The 19131-nt window shown below is 36.3% G+C and overlaps 1 protein-coding gene across 1 annotated transcript; it reads left to right on the forward strand.

Moving 5' to 3' along the window:
* Positions 1-14270: 14270 nt before the first annotated feature.
* LOC138439774 (olfactory receptor 2A2-like) lies at positions 14271-15203 on the forward strand. Its single transcript, XM_069588869.1, has one exon. The coding sequence runs from the start codon at positions 14271-14273 to the stop codon at positions 15201-15203; it is 933 nt and encodes a 310-aa protein (XP_069444970.1).
* Positions 15204-19131: the final 3928 nt, after the last annotated feature.

The following is a 19131-nucleotide window of genomic DNA, read 5'->3' on the forward strand; positions in this document are numbered from 1 at the left end:
CATTTATAGTATTAAGTGGTAGACTGGCCTTTGCTGGAGAAAACTAATAACTCCTTAGGAAGAGCAGATGAGGTACGTACACAAATTCCTTAACTTAGTCAGTGTGTGTGTTAGGATTGTATAAACAGTCATCTGATTGCATCCATTTATCAGTTACTCTCATTCAGTAGCTAAGACTATGCATGGAAGGATTTATGGGAGATTTATTGAAAGAGAAAAAACAAAACAAAAAAACACCTGAGAGAAGAGACTAGGAAATGCAGTAGGATTTCTGGGAAACTCAAAGGCCAAATCGATGTGAATTCTCATGAATTTAAGGGACGGAGTCATCATGTGTGTGTGTTTTTCTGGGGATCTGTGGATGCAGGCAAAGTCTTGCATCATCTAAACTCAATGCTTACAACACTGCACTTACAACAGAGAGGGGACAATGGCCTCTCTAAATGTAAGATGTATATTTAGGGGAAAATGTTTTCAAAATGGGACAAATACTGAAGGAATAGTATACAGCAGAAAAGCATTTAGGCAATAAGATTCAGTCTACATCATTTTCCAAGCAGTGAGTAATACTTGCAAAGGAAAATTTTAATAATTATTACATATTAACACTTTTCAGCAGATGGAGATAATTCACTCCCTGAGAAAGATCTAGTCTTTAGAGGGGCTACCTTAATAATCTCCATGGGAGATCACATTTATTGCATCATGAATCCATCTTTCCAAAAGTAGGATATGGAGACAGGATCAGTTTCAATATCAAAGACATAATACACGTATACCCTTGGGAATTCTACTGTGGGACATAATTAATGAAATGAAATTTATCACTTAGAGTTCTATTTCAAGAGTCTCTTGAGTACAGACGTCTTTGCCATTCTTCCTCAGTTCTTACTTCTCTGCAAAAGCAGGTTCACACGTGTGCACACACACGCCTGTGCACACACACACTCACAGATGATAATGCAAGAGACCCAAGAGAGGAGGAGGAGGAAAGACACAGAATGGTGAGAATATGGTTTGTAATTTGTTCCCTGGACGCCACAAGCATGTCTCTGGGGAATGGGCTGCTTTCATTTAATCAGCCCATAAAGCCCTCACGTATATAGAAGATCCTGGGCACCCCTGAGTCCTGCCCTCTCCGTCAGGGCAGAAAAGGGATCACTCATCATCTACTGCACTTGCTTCCGGGAGCAGGTGACTTAACTCCAGCCACTCCCCATCTCTGTGAGTTTTCTGGCCCAGCTTGGGAAAAACACCAGAAGGAGTACCACGACTCCTCTTTATGTTAATAGAAATCATTACTTTTATACTGGTTAATGACTGACAGAGGAGCAGGGCAGAAGGCTGGCAGAAATCATCAGGTTTATGAAGAAGGAAAAGCCACCTTTGTGAAGACCCCTTTCTTAAACTGTGCTGAGGTCTCAGAGTCACATCTGATACCCACGCTGTCTAAACATAGGCTTCTTTTTCTTCTTAATCAGACCCCTTCCCTGGTCACACGTATGGGAAGAGGCTGGTGAAACTCAATGTCCCTGAGTCGTGGTGTCAAGCTGAAAGGGATGAAAGAGACCTCTGACCCTGTTGCCTCCTGAAGCTGGGGGTGTGCCATTTACTACTTTCCATTTCTTCCTCTGCTGACCAGCTTCTCACACTACACCTTGGAAGCATCCTCCTGCAGGGAAGTGAGGAAAGCTAGCATCCGCTTCTTCTGCCCACAAGGGAGGTGTTAGTAAGTGGCAGGATGGAATCCTATAGCTACTTGATAAAGATCTCATCATTGTTTCCTTTGCAGCAGGAAAGCAGGTACAGGAGCCCGTTTAGCTTACTCTGATACCTTTTCCAAAATTTCTCTCCAGGGATGGTTGTCCTCATCTGAGGAAAATCCTGCAGCATCTCCTGGAGTAGGTTAATGACTACCATTGTCACTTATCAAATGTTGGGGGAAAGTTCTAGTTGTTGAAAATATGGCAAAATATCCCTACTATAAAACCAGTTTCTTAGTTTGAAATGTGTTTGTACCTGGCAGATTTTCAGTGAATGTTTTTGCTTTTATTCTCTTTGCATTTAAGTCAGTTTTTTAAAATAATGAAAAAATGAAAATATATCATTTTAAAATTTTACTGAATGCAAAAATAAAGTCAAGAGAATCCTGTCAGTGTTTATAATGTTACCTAAAACACAGAACTCCCACAGACTTTCTCTAAGCAGCAGGAATTTGGTTATTTTCATCAATATTTCAGCATTCGAATCTTAGGATTCAATTTAATATTACTGAGGCTAACAGAGTCTTCATATTCATACTAATCTGGCTTGTGCTGTGTAAAAGTGGAGAACTGATGGTATGCTAACAGAAAGTTACTGGAAGAGCATTCTAGGTATCCCTGACTTGAGTTTATAAGTGGTCAGAGTCCACTGAGGTATGAGGTATTGGAGCAAAGGGTATCACTTCTGCAGCAGGTCAGAGAAAGCAGTGATCTTTCTCTGTAGACACCAGGGAAGGTGGGAGATGTTCTAAGACTAATGAAGATAATGATATAGCCCTCTGATAATCATCTTGCAATATGTTTATTAATGTTCTTTTTATTATTTTCTTACTAAATAAAACTTCTAAGCATATATATAATTGTATAGAAATTTAAATGTATTAACTGACTCTCCTCAATGGCATATTACTATATGATGTAGAATGCGACAAATACTTTCTTTTAACTTACAATAACAACATGCCTGGACTGTAGAATGAATTTTAGATATACTGAATCTCTTGAAAGCTGGACTTAGAAGGTAATAGCAGATAACTGTGCTTCTTGGAGAGATGGCGAAAAAAGACAGACATTCACAAGCACAAGTCTGGAAGCCAAGAAATCAGGCAGTGTTACCAGGGTATGACTACTTGTAAAATTACACTGGCTAATGGAGATTAGATTTGTCTGCAAATACATGAATTTGTTTAGGAGCAGATTCTTCATAAACTCAGTTACTAAGTCCCTCAGCGTACAACTCAGGACAGGAGAACAGACCAGAACTAACAGTTAAACCATCAGCCACCATGTAAGCTCTTAATGCTTTTGCTGACATTCCTAATATGTGATGTTTATGCTAAGGTTAGCTGTAACATTAGGACCTAAAACTTGGGGGTTAGAGACACGCACTAAAAATGGATGCGGGCCTTGACGTCACTTTACCAGCTGGCTGACAGCCTGCTTGAGAGCCTCATCCACAGGCATTCAGTAGAGAAATCTCTGGTTAATTCTGCCTGGTACCCAACACAGAGACCTGTCACTCTAAGAAGTTAGTAAATCAATGCCTGAAATATGCTGTATTTGCCCATTTGTGTCCTTTTAATTAATTAATTTATGTTAATTGAAGGATGATTACACTATGATATTGTGGTGGGTTTTGCCATCCATCAACATGAATCAGCCACGGGTGCCCTTTTGATTTTTAACTTAAGGTTCATTTTTAAAAGAGTGTCTGATTATCTGTTTGTTTTACTCCAACAGCAATGATTAAAAATAAGACTTTTCTGCCATTTCAGGCTTTGAAGGATGACTGTATTCCTTGGCGAGTATCCCTGAAACAACTATGTACAGATTATGTAGCCTACAACCCATCCTAAATGTGCCTTCCTGTTAAAAATATGGTGAGCACTTTTCATGTGGTAAATGTGCCAGAAACTTTTAATTCATTTACATAGATTTACCACATAATTCTCAATACATAGCAATGCACTTAAATATTTTTCTCTTTTTATTTATGGTGAACAACAGAGCTAATATTCAATAATATCCCCTAGATTACGTTTTATCCAAATACAGAAGTTTCATCAAATTCCCTCAGGTGCAAGATAGATAAATTATGCTAGTAGGTTAGGTGTAAGTAAAGTCAACTTTTGAAATGAAAAAATTAAACTTTCTTTTTACTTAGCTATGGATAAATATCTATGTTGCTCTAACATTTAAAAATCATTAGAAAATATTTTTTTAAAAAGTTTGGCAATTGCCCTCTTCATTTAGAACCAGAAAATCACACCTGTTCATCTGCCTAAATATGTTCATCAAATTTTGGATTTCAGAGGTGATGAACAGGGGCTTTATAGCTGATGCTGTGGGTGCCCTGTCCATAACACCATGCCCTCCCACTTCAGTGCACACTGGCCTGATTTCCCAATGCCAGCACCTCTATTTGTTTGCCTGGACAGGTTCCTGAAAACCAGAGACACTTTACTACCTTCTTAAACCGGGAAAAGGAGCCCTGATATCAATCCTTGGTCCACCCACCTCAAGGCACTTATCCAATAACAGATACTAGTAGGTGTATAAACACCCCAGCTCCCTTCCAACTAAAGGCAGGTTAACACTGAGAAACATATTCTACCCTGGCTTCAAGATTTTCCCATTGGGATCTATCTTCAGTTACAACAATTTTGGTCTACTTGGTCATCCAACCTTCAGTGACCACCTTTTCTCAATTTTCCCCATTTGCTAATCTTCTGTGTTTTCTGGGATTACTTCCTAAGAACTACTTATAGTTGAATAACTGTCTCAGGGGTTGGCCTCTGGAGGATCCCAAACAATGTTTCTCTTAACTGGACCAATATTTATATTTATTTAATGCATAATGGGAAAAATATTCACCAACATTGGTAATTTTGAACATGGAGAGAAAATTGACATGGTGAATTTTATGTTTACTAATATTAAAGATATTTCTAGAACACTGTTTAGCAACAAAATGCTTTGTTGTCAGAATATATTGCACTACAAGTTCAAGGTCCTCATTTATACCATTTCGTTTATATTACAAGGACAGACTAAACAGTGTTAATTGATGGTCATAGATTTTAAAATCAGAGCACCTTTTACAGAAATCCTTATTGAGTATATGAGGACTGTTCCTTTGACTCAATGTTTTTATTTCCAGAGAAAAATTTTGCATATAGAAATAGGCCAGTTATTCTCACTGGGTAGTTTTCCAATATAAATATTCTGTTAGGAATAATTAACTTAAATCATTTATTTCTAAAACTAATTATAGGAGTTCTGCAATAAATATTTGTGTAGTCACATTGATTGTAAAGTGAAACAAAGAGTTAAGTCCTTGTTTCAATCTTCTCTTATAAGCAGTGATAGATGTTTCCTTTGGAAGGTATGAAAAAATGTTATTATAATTATTTTAAGAATATTCATATGTAAACTTTATATATAAATCTAAATATGTGTATCACATTTGTATGTATCTATGGGGGGGCATATCTGAAGATAGAATCCATGAGCCATTGTTATGCATATGTTCAAATAGAGTCAGTTCTTCTTGACTTTTCCAAAACAGGGCCACTGTATTATGTTCTCAGTAGTAATGTATCCCTGTTTCATATCCTTGCCAAGTCCTTGTAGTTTCAAACTTTTGAATTTTGTCCGTCAGTGTGTTTTGCATTTTAATTTCTTTCTCTTTGGAGATCTAGGAAGGTTAGTACCTCTTAATCTTTTAATGTGCTCAGGGGTTATTCGGATAGTCTTTCATGTGAAATGTTTGTTCACATGTTTTGCTCAGTTTAAATTGGGTTATCTATCTTTTCATTAAAAATGTGCAGAAAATCTTTAAGTATTCTGAATATGAGCCCTGTATTGGTTATGTGTTAGTTGCTCAGGCTTGTCCGACTCCTTGCAAACCCTTGAACTGTAGCCTGCTGGGCATCTCTGTCTATGGAATTCTTGAGGCAAGAATATTGGAGTCGGTTGTTATTCCCATCTCTAAGGGATCTTCCTAACACCAGGGATTGAACCTGTGTCTCTTGGCAGGTAGGTTCTTTAGCACAACCTGGAAAGCCCATATTGGTTATACACATTGTAAATATTTCCTTCCACTCTGGATTTCATTTTTACTCTCTTAATGATGGCTCTTGATAAACACAAGTTAGGTTCTTAATTTTATCAATCTATTCTTTAATACTGTTTTAATTCTGTTTCAGAAATTTTTTCTCCGTCTGAGGTTTTCACTATGTCACTAGTGTTCTACAAAGCTTTTTAAATATTTTATGCCTAGATCTAAAACCCATCTGATTTTTTTAGTATGTTGGTAGAAGTCATGGTTTGTTTCTATCCACATAGCTAGCCAACTGATTATTTATTAAAAACACTGGTGCCTTTATTATTGTTCAAATATATGTGTGTGTGTGCATGTGTGTATACACATTTCTGAATTTCTGAGTTAACCATGCTATTTCTTGTATTTGTTTATTCTTGTTCTGCTAAAACATTGAATGACTGCATAAAGTCACTGTAACCTTGTAGGTCTCAATATTCCATAGAGTGGTTCATTTCATTGATACTTTAGTCTTCTTCAAGATTGTTTTGTCTCTTCTTGAACTTTTGTGATTTCACATCAAATTTATAATGAGATTCTCAGTTTCTATACATGAAAAATCTTCTTGGATTCTTATTTTGACTTTACTGAACCAAAAGAACAGTTTGAAGAGTTTTGCCATCTTTACAAAATGCTCATTCTGTAAACAAGGTATGTAAGTCCTCCCACTTTGTACATCATCCTTGAATGCAGATTATTTTTATGTGTGTATACACCTCTAATAATAGATTATTCATAGAGATTCCGTTTTTAACATACACAAGTTTTATCAGTAATTATATTTTATTTTCCATTTTAAATCTAGCCCTTCTTTTTCTTCCTATTGCCTTATTGATGGCTAGTCCTTAGGTCAACGTTAAAAGAAGTGGTTTTAGGGGAGCATGTTAAAATTATATCCTAACTCTAAAGGAAAATTTTTAAAGTTTTACTGTTAATAGTGAAAAAATAATGTTTTGTTTGAATAGATGAAAAACCTTGTCTTCTATATAACATTTGCTGAGTTATTTTACAGTGAATTTATAGTGAATTTTCTTCTTTTGGCAAATTGTTCATTTTATTACAACTTTGTAGTATCTTATATGGGTTTCCCTGGTGGCTCAGACAGTAAAGAATCCTCCTGCAGTGCAGGAGACCTGGGTTCGATCCTTGGGCTGGGAAGATCCCCTGGAGGAGGGTATGGCAACTCACCCCCGTATTCTTGCCTAGAGAATCCCCATGGACAGAGGAGCCTGGTGGGCGACAGTCCATGGGGTTGTGAAAAGTTGGACATGACTGAGTTGACTAAGCACAACACAGTATCTTATTTATATCCTTCTATCCTTTTGTCTGATATCAGTATTGCTATTACCAGTCACTGTTGGCATGAAACATGTTTTCTCATAATTTTACCATCAATCATCTTTTTTGGTTTTGAATGTGTGTGTACGTCTCTGTGCATTTATGTTTAAATGTGACTGTTATGAAGGTTTGTATGTGGATTTTCTGTTTTTAATTTGATATGGCTATCTCTATCTTGATGGAAATTTAATTCATTTACGTTTAATGCACTAACAGAGTTATTTTTATTTTGCTTTTTCTGAATATCAACCATCTTTTTCTCTTTTTCTGTTTTTCTCTTGCATTCTGCCTTCTTTTTTGATTGATAATGCTTTAATGCTTTTGCAGTATAATTTTTAAAATCATGGATTCTATCATTTTTTGATTGATGGTTTCTTGAAGTGCTAACATCAAAATGCATGATATATGGTAATAAATTCAGTACCATTCAGTATTTTGAGCCTCTTCAAGAATTTAGCACTCTTTATTTTCAAAGTCTTTTATCCTTCATTTATGATTTTCAAATTTTACTTTAATCCTTTTTGAATATCAAAATAATTATTTCATAGCCAATAAGTTATGAAATATAAGATTATATTTTATTACTTTGTTCAATATTATTTGTATGTATTGCTTCATTCTGAATTAAATTCTACCATAATGGGGAATTTTCTTTATTGGTATGCTAAATAGCTATAGGCTCTAAACATTTATAATTTACATGTGAAAAAATTTCGTTTTGTTCTCATTCATTCAAGAAAGTTCTTGCAGTTATAAAATTCTTGATTGACAGCTTCTCTGCTTCTTGAGACATTAAAGATAATACCTTATTGTCTTCAGATCTTGCTGATAAGAAATTTACTGTTAGTCAAACTGCTGATCCTATATAGATACTTTTATCTTTAATGTTTTAAATATTTCCTTTTGATCTTGGGACAATAGTGCAACAAAATATTTTAAGAGACAAATGAAACTATTGCTTTTATTAAAAATTGCAAAACTTATGAAAGAAAACTAAGATTTTAATTTGTTATGGCAGCCCTAGGCAACTATTTTTTGTAAGGAAAATGATAGGCAAGCATTTGTTAATTGATATCTATTGAGAATTTATTTTTAACCAATCTTAATCTAGAATTTTTGATCTAAAGATTTATTTTATCTTTAATTATTAGAAGGTCTTCAAGTCCTTATGGGAGCATTTACCTTTACTGTTTTCTTTCAGAATGCATTTTTATCAGTTTGGAAATTAAGTCTTTGTTCCATGTGGAACATTTTTGGTAAAATCTCTTCAAATATTGCTTTTTTTAAATCACATCCCTTATTATCTCTCTGGAAAGTTTATCTTGTTTGTGTTTTACATCTCAATCTTTATCATGCCTGTGAGTTAAATTTCCAAAAATGTATCCCTCTATTGTCCACCCAGCACTAATGTAGTGTTACATTTCAATTTTACTTCAAATAACAAAAAAACAAACTTGTAGAAAAAGACATCAGATTTGTAGGACTGAAGGTGAGGAATAGTTGAGGGGGACTTGGATGAAAGTGATCCAAAGGTACAAACTTATAGAATAAGTAAGTCATCTAGGAATGTAATGTACATGATGAATATGATTAACACAGCTGTATACTCTATGTGAACATGAATAAGAGAGCTAATCCCAAAATTCTCACAGGGAAAAAATACCTTTCTGTCTATATGAGGTGATGGGTGTTTACTCTGCTTATCGTGGTCATCACATCACAAGGTACGTAAGTCAAATTGTTATGCTGTACACCTTAAACTTATAACATGTTGCCTGTCAATTATAATTCAATACAATTAGAAGGGAATAAATGAATAAAATGAAATATCCAGATGAAGAAGGTACGCCTTGTCTATATGTGTTGAGATCTAGGTAGATTTGTTTTTATATAAATTTATTTATTTTTAAATGTAGGATAATTGCTTTAGAGTATTGTGTTGGTTTCTGCCAAACATTAACATGGATCAGCCACAGGTATTAAATACAATCTTTCAGTGCATTATTCTCCCTTTTAATGTCCAGTATTTTATCCTCTTTATTGAGTTTTAAAGAATGAATGACACTGCTTATTTCCTGAATGCCTCATAGATCCTTTTTTCATGTGCAGTGACTATTTTTTCACCCCTATTTCCTTTCCTGCTTATAATTTATTAAATTTTAATAAATGCAAGACTTTCATTGATCTATTGGAATAGTTAACCATGCAGCATGCTTACATTAGATTCTTTGTAAGATTGCTCACCACATACAGTTTCACCTTGGGTGAACATAAGGTTTCATTGTTTATCTCGTACACCCTTAGCACTAACTGGTTTGTATTTGAATATTGTTTTTTAAATCACATTTTGAGTTGGAGAGTTTTATTAAAATTATTCAAAATTAATTTGATTTTTCATCCTACCTTCTCTCTGCTTTGTGATGATGACTTTTTGTGTTTCTTCATTCTATTTCATAATCTCCTGATAGAGAATCAGATCTCATAAGGGCATTTCAGGCTCTGGTAATCCAATGAGCAAGCAAGCATATTGAAAACTATATATATGCCTATAATCCAGCAACTCTATCAGTATTTTCAATCTCCTTTCATATTTTTATGAATGGCTCTCTTTGTGTGTTGGGACTTGCCTTCACCCCTCATCCAGGTCATTTACAACTCTGACAGCTTCCTGCCTGTGCAGAATCTGGAGTTTAGACAGAGGCAAGGCATCCAGACCTTTTCAGATTCCTCTGAGCATTTTCCCAGCCCTGGTCATGTGTGTGGCCTTCTAGTTTCTCAGCAGTATCTGGGAGCTATTCAAGTCATCTATTTACCAAATCAATTTATTTCCAATTCTTCCACTCAGGGTGTTATGTTAGTCTATAGTTTACCCCAACTTTTATTACTTGCCTCATGTGATAGCAGCTGATAGTTTTGCCTTCAAAGGTTTTCAGCAATTGCCTCTGTGTAGCCACCTCAGCAGTGGGAGAGTTTTGAGTTAATTAAAATAAATGAAGTTCTTTGACTGCATCCTTCAAGGAGTCACCAGACAGGTCAAATCCAACATCCAGAACCCTGTGAGTATGAAGTATATTCTGCTCTTTTCGGTAGTGAGTGTGCATCAGAAGTGCAGACTATCTTGCTTAGAACTGCTCCTGAGCTAGGGAGTAGGGGATGGTATCAGGGCAAGTTAAAATGCTACAGATCTCTCAGGATGGTTTTCACGTTTGTTTTCCATATTAAGCAAGAGTGTGGTTGCTATGGCTTTTGATTAGATTCCAGAATTCCCAAGAGGATTATTTTGACAGGTGTTTCCATTCTATATGTTGCTTTTCTAGAGAGAACTACGTCTAATTCTTCTATTCCATTTTTCTTTTCCCTGTGTCCCTCCGCAGAGTTAATGTTTTCTTGATCTTCTTACTCAGATGTAGATTTAACATGTTGATTTGTAAAGACAGGTGACAGGCTTTAATCCCATACAATTTTTTTAAAGACGAATCCTTACATTTTTGAATGGAAATATGGATTGCTCATGGGCTAAATTTATCAGTACAATTAAGTAATTAATACTGAGTAGAAAGAAAAGCTAATGAAAGTCAGTAGTTACACTTTTCTGTCAAAATGCATGGAAATTAGAACCTTTTACCTTCTATCAGCCTGTGCCCCGCATGTGTGCTACTGTTGTGTATTTAGTTCAGTCTTATTTTAGGTACTAGAACACCACCAGTATTCCTACCGTCAATATCTGCTTAGTTTACAGACATATGTACTACCTTCTTTGCTCTTTATTTCTTTTTACAGTGTGAACTTTCTTTCTGGGATTACTTCTTTTCTGCTTGAAATGAAATGTTAGAATTTCCTTCAGTGAGAAGAGTTGAATCCAGGCTGGCTCTGCTCAAGGGTAGGGTTAGTTGTTTTTAATAGACGAGTATGGTGCAGGGCATGTAGTCTCTCCTCTTGCCAGAAACTAAAGTCTAAATCTCAGAGTTTGTAAACGGCATCCTTCAAATTTGAAACTTTGGTTTTTAAATTTCCACTTCAAAATGGGGAGATTTTGTGGGTTTTTTTTAATGATTTTTCATGCTTCTCCGCTAACAGCTGATTTTTTCAGTTTCTGTAATACTGTTTTTACATTGAAAGTGAAAGAAAGTGAAAGCACTAGTCACTCACTTGTGTCTGACTCTTGGCGACCCCATGGACTGTAGCCCACCAGGCTCCTCTGTCCATGGAATTCTCCAGACAAGAATACTGGAGTGGGTTACCATTCCCTTCTCCAGGGGATCGCCAAATCCAGGGTTCAAACCCAGGTCTCCTGCATCGCAGGCAGATTCTTTACTGTCTGAACCACCAGAATTTTTGTTATTTATGTTCTGTTAATCTGCCATCATGCTCACAATTTTAACTGTTTCTTCTCTATTTAAATGAATAATGTTGCACAATAGTCCTGCTATCACAGTTTATGTATATATCTGTAATTTACAATCGACTGAGAAATAATTTTTCAGAATATCTAATAGGACATATTTTACAAATTCCTGTGTATATAGAAATTACATATATGTGTGTATATATACATATTTATTTAATAACTATTTATTATTGTAATCATATTACTAAATGTATTACAGTAATGACTACCCCCACGCCAGCTCCTAGAGCTTCTGAGTGCTGGGCTGCGGCAGGTGTCTTCTATTCCTCAGCAGCTTTCTTAGCATCCCTTCCCAGTGTGGTCGAGTGGTGGTCCTTCTCAGCCAATAGACCAACTCTATTGTTTTGAGAATAACCTGGCTACAGGCTTCATATACAGATATTTCTCCTGAATAAGGCTCTGACATGGCCAAAAAAGCAAAAGGACCTTATAACCTAATAGATAAATGTATTGATAGAGTAATGACTGATGCTGGAAAACAGAATTCGGATAACAGTTATAGTAAACTCTGCCGAAACAGTGTAAGAGTTTACAATATAGTTATTTCTTACTATTTCCTACACTATCATCTAATATGGATAATTATTAGACTCAAGATTACTGTTCTGATAGAAATATGTGTCCTACCACAAAATAGGATACAATGAGTGTGCCAATCCACTGGCTAAAAGAATATTTTAAAGCTCCCTAGCTCAGTTACTGAGTTGTCCCAGTAAAGAATAGCATATCCTTTGTTTACTGAGCTGCAATTATTTTAGTGACTCTATTGGAAAGAAGAAACTTTATTTAGGCTATTTTAAACTAGATATGTAAACAGAAAGATAGATAAATAGCTAGTATGGACAAAGAAAGAATAAAAGGAAGCATGGAAGGGAAGGAATGAAGGAAGGAATAGATTTGACCAAGAGTTTCCATTTCCTGGAAATTAGTATAAGAAAAGAAAATATACATAAAAAATATATGTATGAAATTTAGTCACTGTAGCATTATAATCCAAACAACCTAGTTAGAAGGTGATATAGTAAATAAAATGTTCATATGCAACAAAATATTATACAGATGTTTAAAGTATATTGCAAAGAAATAAGTGATATGAAAAATGTACATGATGTTATTCTAAATGAAAGAGCAGATACACAGTATTGTTCATATAATTTTAAATATGTGAAAATATAGGTACAGTGAGAAATGGAAAATTGTTTATAGAAATTACTAAAAATCATCAGCTTTGGACATATATTTCACATTTGTATTTTCTCTTCAATATTTTATGAATTTTTATGTTTCTCTAAGATACTTAGAAAACTTGATGTTAGAATCTCATATGACGTAGATGCCTCTTTACCCACAAAGTAAACCAGATCATTGAAACATTAATTTGTAAGTCTAAAATTTCCAGAAGACTATAATTACCTGAAAACAAAGAAAATCAAAACCGATTAGCAAGATAATATGATTTGAGATACTAAATCTACATTGCCAAAAAAACTACTGTATAAGATTGAGATCATTCTTTATGATGTAATGTTAATTTAGTAATAGATTTTGTTCTCCAAAAGAAGTCAGTAAATGTGTTAAGATTAAACAGGTCAAGGTAAGAATCCATTATCCACTTAGTAATCTATATACTGTCCCAAATTATATTTATCCCTATTGCGTGGGGATATCAGAAATGTGGCAAAAGTAATGATAAAAAAACTACTATTAAACACCCAGTATAAGCAGATTTTTTTTAATGATTCTTCAATACAAGAAGACATACTTTGAGTGAAATAATCAATTCCAAGCTGAAGTGGGAAATGTACAAGATGAGTATAGGATAGTTTGTTAAGCCAGAAGAAAGAAAGTACTTAAAATTTTATGGATTAAAAACTTTATAATGAAATAACATGGAGGCACCACCTTAGCCAATGATCAACATCAACATTAACATTACTGGGACAAATTATCATCATATGTGTATTAATGGAGAGTATTAAGAAGGATACTTTTTTGTGTTAAAAAATGTTTCATCTGAATTAGAGCATGGACAATAAATGGAAAAATGCATTGAGAAACACTGTACAAAACAAGAACTCATACTCTTCAAAAATATCACCGTCAAGGCAAGAAATGCAAAGAATGTAAAATTAGAGGAAATGATAGGCTATGTGATGTTGAATTTGAACCTTAGACTACCAGGGCAGGAAATGCTGTATTTAGAGTAGTGAATTATCTTAATGTTACATCTCCTGTTTTTGGTAATTATACTGAGAATACATTAGCAAGTATCCATGTTACAGAGAAAAAATTCCAAAGAGTTTGGATGTAAATTGCCAATAGGTGAATATGGTTTCCCATTAGTCTTATGTGGTCTCCAGAAAATTAGCACTATGTGCACACAGAGAAAATAAATGATAAGGCAAACATGATAAAGCATTTTGGCAAATACTATATACTAGTATAGTTTATAGTCCCTGATACTTATCTGAAATTTTAGATTACTTCACAATAAAAAGAAAACAAAAAAGTGAAGAAACTTAGGGAAAAAATTCAGTAATGCAGGGATAAGCATACCAGCTTCCTCTTCATTCCCTTCTGATAAATAACTCCTGTTTTCACTGTTATCCAGCTGTGACCTTCCCATCACACTTCACTCCTTGACAGACTGTCTTTAGGAATGGAGGGCAATCAATCATGGATTGCAGAATTCATCCTGGTAGGATTCCAGCTCAGTGAAGACATGGAATTGGTCCTGTTTGGTATCTTCTCCCTGTTATATACCTTTAACCTGCTGGCAAATGGCATGATCTTGGGTCTCATCTGCCTCGACCCTAGACTGCACACCCCCATGTACTACTTCCTGTCTCATCTGGCCATCATTGACATATCCTATGCTTCTAGCAATTTGCCCAATTTGCTGGCAAATCTAGCGAAACACAAAAAAAGCATCTCCTTTGTCTTATGTACTTTGCAGATGATTTTTAACTTGATTTTTTCTTCTATGGAGTGTTTGATTTTGGTGGTGATGTCCTATGACAGGTTTGTGGCGATCTGCCACCCCCTACAGTACATGGTCATCATGAACTGGAGGGTGTGCACGTTCCTGGCCATTGCTTGCTGGTCATGTGGATTGTGCCTGGCCATAGTACAAGTAAGTCTGTTTCTAAGGCTGCCCTTCTGTGGGCCCCAGAAGGTGAACCATTTCTTCTGTGAGATTCAATCTGTTCTCAAAGTGACCTGTGGTGACATCTGGATCAATGAAATGTTTCTCTTTGCTGAAGGTGTGTTTGTTTTAGTTGGGCCCCTTTCCTTGATGTTGGTCTCCTATGTGCACATCCTCTGGGCAATCCTAAAGATCCAGTCAAAGGAGGGCCGCAAGAAAGCCTTCTCTACCTGCTCCTCCCACCTCTGTGTGGTTGGGTTCTACTTTGGCATAGCCATGATGGTGTACTTGGCCCCTGACAGTAGCCACCGAGAGGAACAGAAGAAAATCCTTTTCCTGTTTTACAGTCTTTTCAACCCATTACTGAACCCTCTTGTCTACAGCGTACGGAATGCTCAAGTGAAGGCTGCCTTCCACAGAGTATTGCAGAAAAAGAGGACAGTGTGAGGGAGGGTCTAGTTTTGGTTCAGTGCATTTTTCCCCCCAGTGAGATGTGATTGCTTGTATAAAAAACTCAACAAAATTTCCCGAGAAGATGCATGATTTCATGATGACAATTACTCAAGAGGAACATTGATATGATGTCAGAATACGAATCCCTAAGCCATTGTTCCTCCATGGAGATGGGAAAATATCGGCCAAATTTCCTTTGTAAAAATAACAGAAGTCAGATAAGAGGTGTCAGCACTCCCGACAAGCACAAAGCCAAGAAGAGATACAGTACATGAAGAGTTTACACAAATTGATGACACTTTGCCTCTCATAGCTACCTCCTGTTTCTGCCACCATGTGTCCAGATCAGGAGAAAATTCCTGACTCCCATCTCTTCCTCAAGAAGGAAAAAGAAAAATGGACACTGTCGACTATTTTGTAGCTTTTCAGAGAGTGGCCTGAAGGTTAGTTAGGTGTCTCACTTGTTTCAGAGCACTGATGGGAGTGGCAATTTGGATTCCTTGTAGGGGCCACTGAGAAACATCGCAAGCATTCCAACTTTTTATAGCTATATAGAGATTGTAGCATGTCAGACAAACACCAGGTAGAGCACATCTGTACAGGCTTCAGAAAAAAAAAAAAAGGGCAAACCTCTTTAACTGAGAAAGTACATAAACCGATTCAGAGAAGCTGCATCCACAGTCAAGGCTAGGAGATCCCCAGAATCTCTAGGAGAGCTTATTGCTGAAGACCTTCCCCTTCTCAAAGTCAGTCAATTGATTGCAAGAAGTAGCTGTTTTTCTAAATGCCCACATCTCAGCTAAAGTTCACAAGATATACAGTGAAACAGGGAAATCATGGACCAATTAAAGGAGCAAACTAAATCTCAAGAAACTATCCCTAAGGAAATGTAGATATGAGTCACCTGGCGAAAATCCAGGATCATCATTTTAACCATATTGAATAATCTATAAAACATATAGACAACAAATAAAATGATATATGAACAAATGAAAATATCACAAAGAGATAAAAACTATAAGAAAAACCAAACATAAATTCTGGGACTGAGTTGAAAAATTGATTAAAGGGGTTCAAGCGAGAAATTAGGAACTGGTTGGAGACTGATGAAAATAAGTCACAGCATGCCAAAAATGTGTGGCTACAAAAGCAGTACTGCGAAGTAAGCTTTCAGTAGCATGTGCTCATGCATTTATAAAGAGAGAAGATTGAAAACCAACACCCTCACTTTACATCTGAACCAGAAATAGAAGAAAAACCAACCCCAATATGGCAGAAATAAGAAAGTAATAAATACTGGAATGTAGATAAGCAAAATAGAAAACAGCCAACTGGTAGAAAAAAGAAGTCAATGAAACTAAGAAATAGTATCCCAAGAAACTCAAAATGTTGGCAAACCCTTATCTAAACTGAAAGAAAAAGAGATATATGTAGGATATTCAGATACCTAGAAACATGAAGTAGAATAATGGTTACAAGTGACTAGGAAACAAGAATGAGAAGTTATTTAATTGGTACAGAGTCTCAGTTTGAGGTGGGAAAGTTCTGAAGATGGATATTGATGATGGCGTCACACAGTGTTATTGACAATGTCACTGAAGTGTTCATTTAAAATTTTTAGAAGACAAGTTCAAGACAGCAGAGTTGTAAGACCCTGAGTGTATCTCTCATGAATATATCAAAGCTAAAACTACATATGAAGGAGCTCTCTTTGAGAACTAAAGTAGAACAACTTTTATACAACCGTGAATACAAAAAAATAATAATAATTCCACACCAAACATGTAGGAGAGGAAGAGAAACAGTCTAGTTGGGACCCACACACCCATTGAGCATCCTGGAAGGAGAGGAGGTTATCCCAAGATGGGCATATTCTCCAAGGAACAAGGAGTTCAAGCACCATGTTGGGCACCCCAGCCCTGGCGCCCTGCACTAACAAGATAAAATGCTTTTGCTGGTTTTGAAACCAGTGAGGCTTATAACTGAGAGAGCCCAGGGGCTGTTGGAAATCTAAATTTCCCTGTTAAAGGGTGTACTCATGGACTTGCTTCCTCCCAGGTCCTGTGCAGAAACAGCAAGATGAAAAGTGCCTGGTGCTATGGCCAGCTTGCCAAGACCACTCCAGTGGGCCCCACCCCCAGTCTTCCTGGACTGTAGCTCTAGCCTCTCTGGCTCTGGCCACATATCCCACTAAGGCAGTGGCCACCAATACCCCTGCCCCCAGGAGAAGCAGCAGCTCTCCTCAGGCTCCAGCCCCAGCCACTCCCTCTTTGGTCACACTCCCGGTCAAGGTAGTGGCCACGAGCACGGCCTGGGGGCTCTCATCAGGTAATGGCTCCAGTCTCTCTGGCTCCAGCTCTGCACCCACCAAAATGGTTACTTCAGTGTGATCCAGGAGAAGCCTCAGCCCACAACTAATCCTAGGTCTAGTCCCCAGCAGCAGCTCATGGCTCACTGAAGCAAGACCTCACAGTGTGCCCTCAAAAGGGCCTCAGCCTACGTCAGACTCTAGCTCTAGCCCCACCCAGCCCTGGCTCCAGTTCTGACCCCTGTAAGTGGAGGCCCCAACAGGCCCTGAAAAAAGCCTCAGCACAGACTTGTGTCAGTTCCAGATCTTGCCCAAAGGCACTGGGCACATGTAGACTACATAAGGAGTCTCCCACACAAGACATGCCTTTAAGACTGAGATAGGAAATGATTCTGCCTAATTTGAAAGACAAAGTCAAACAAAATGAGTAGACAAAGGAATATGTCCCAGATGAGAGAACAAGATGAAAAACCAAAGGAAACCTGGATGACATAGAGATAAATACTTACCCCGAAAAAGAATTCAAACCCTGGTTATAAAAATGGTCATTGAGCTCAGGAATAGAATAGAGGAACACTGTGAGAACTTTAAGAAAAATGAAAAAGAATAATATAAGAAATACAAATCAGAGCTGAAGAACACAAGGTCTGAAATCAAAAATACACTAGAAGGAATCAACAGCACATTAGTAAATGGATGCATAAGTGATCTGCAAGGTTGATATCAAAATCACTCAACCAGAACAAAAACAAAGATAATTAAATCAGGATAGTTTAAGGGACCTGCGAAACAACAATAACTGTATTAACATTTTCATTATAGGAATACCAGAAGGTGAAGAGAGAGAGGGGTAGAAAATGTACTTGAAGATATAATGGCTGAAAAATTCCCTAACCTAAAGGAACTAGATATACAGGTCCGGGTAACACAGAGCAATACCCACTGAGACATATCAATATTAAAATAGCAAAACTTAAAGATCTCCCAGGCAACAAGAGAAAACCAAAGAGTCACATGTAAAGAAACCTCCATAAGGCTATCAGTTGATTTTTCAGCAGAATATTTGTAGGCCAGAAGGGACTGGCATTATATAAAGTGCTGAATAAAAGCCCTATGACCAAGGATACTCTACCCAGCAAGGTTATCATTGATTTGAAGAAGAGTTTCCTAGGCAAACAAAAACTGAGTTCCTCACTACTGGACCAACCTTATAAGAAATGTTAAATGGCCCTCAAGTAAAAACTAAAGACCATAACAAGAAATAAGAAAATACGTGTATGAAAAATCTCCCTGATAGAGGTAAATTAAAGACAGTGTATCAACCACTCAAATAAGATGGTATAAAGCTTGAAAGACAAAAGTTATAAAATCAACTATAATTAAAATAATCAGTTAAGGGATGTGAAAACACATGTAAAATATGATACCAAAAGACAAAACTTGTGGGAAAGGGAGTAAATATGTAGAGCCTTTAAAATGTTTAAACTTGAACAGCTATCAATATAAATATTGAAATATATTGTATATAAACACATACATATATATGTAAAACTATAAACATATATATAGAGAAGTGAAAATACCTTTAAAAAAATAACAGAAAATGAGTAACAA

The sequence above is a fragment of the Ovis canadensis genome, chromosome 4 (assembly GCF_042477335.2).
Source record: "Ovis canadensis isolate MfBH-ARS-UI-01 breed Bighorn chromosome 4, ARS-UI_OviCan_v2, whole genome shotgun sequence".
In the NCBI taxonomy this organism is placed as follows: Eukaryota; Metazoa; Chordata; class Mammalia; order Artiodactyla; family Bovidae; genus Ovis; species Ovis canadensis.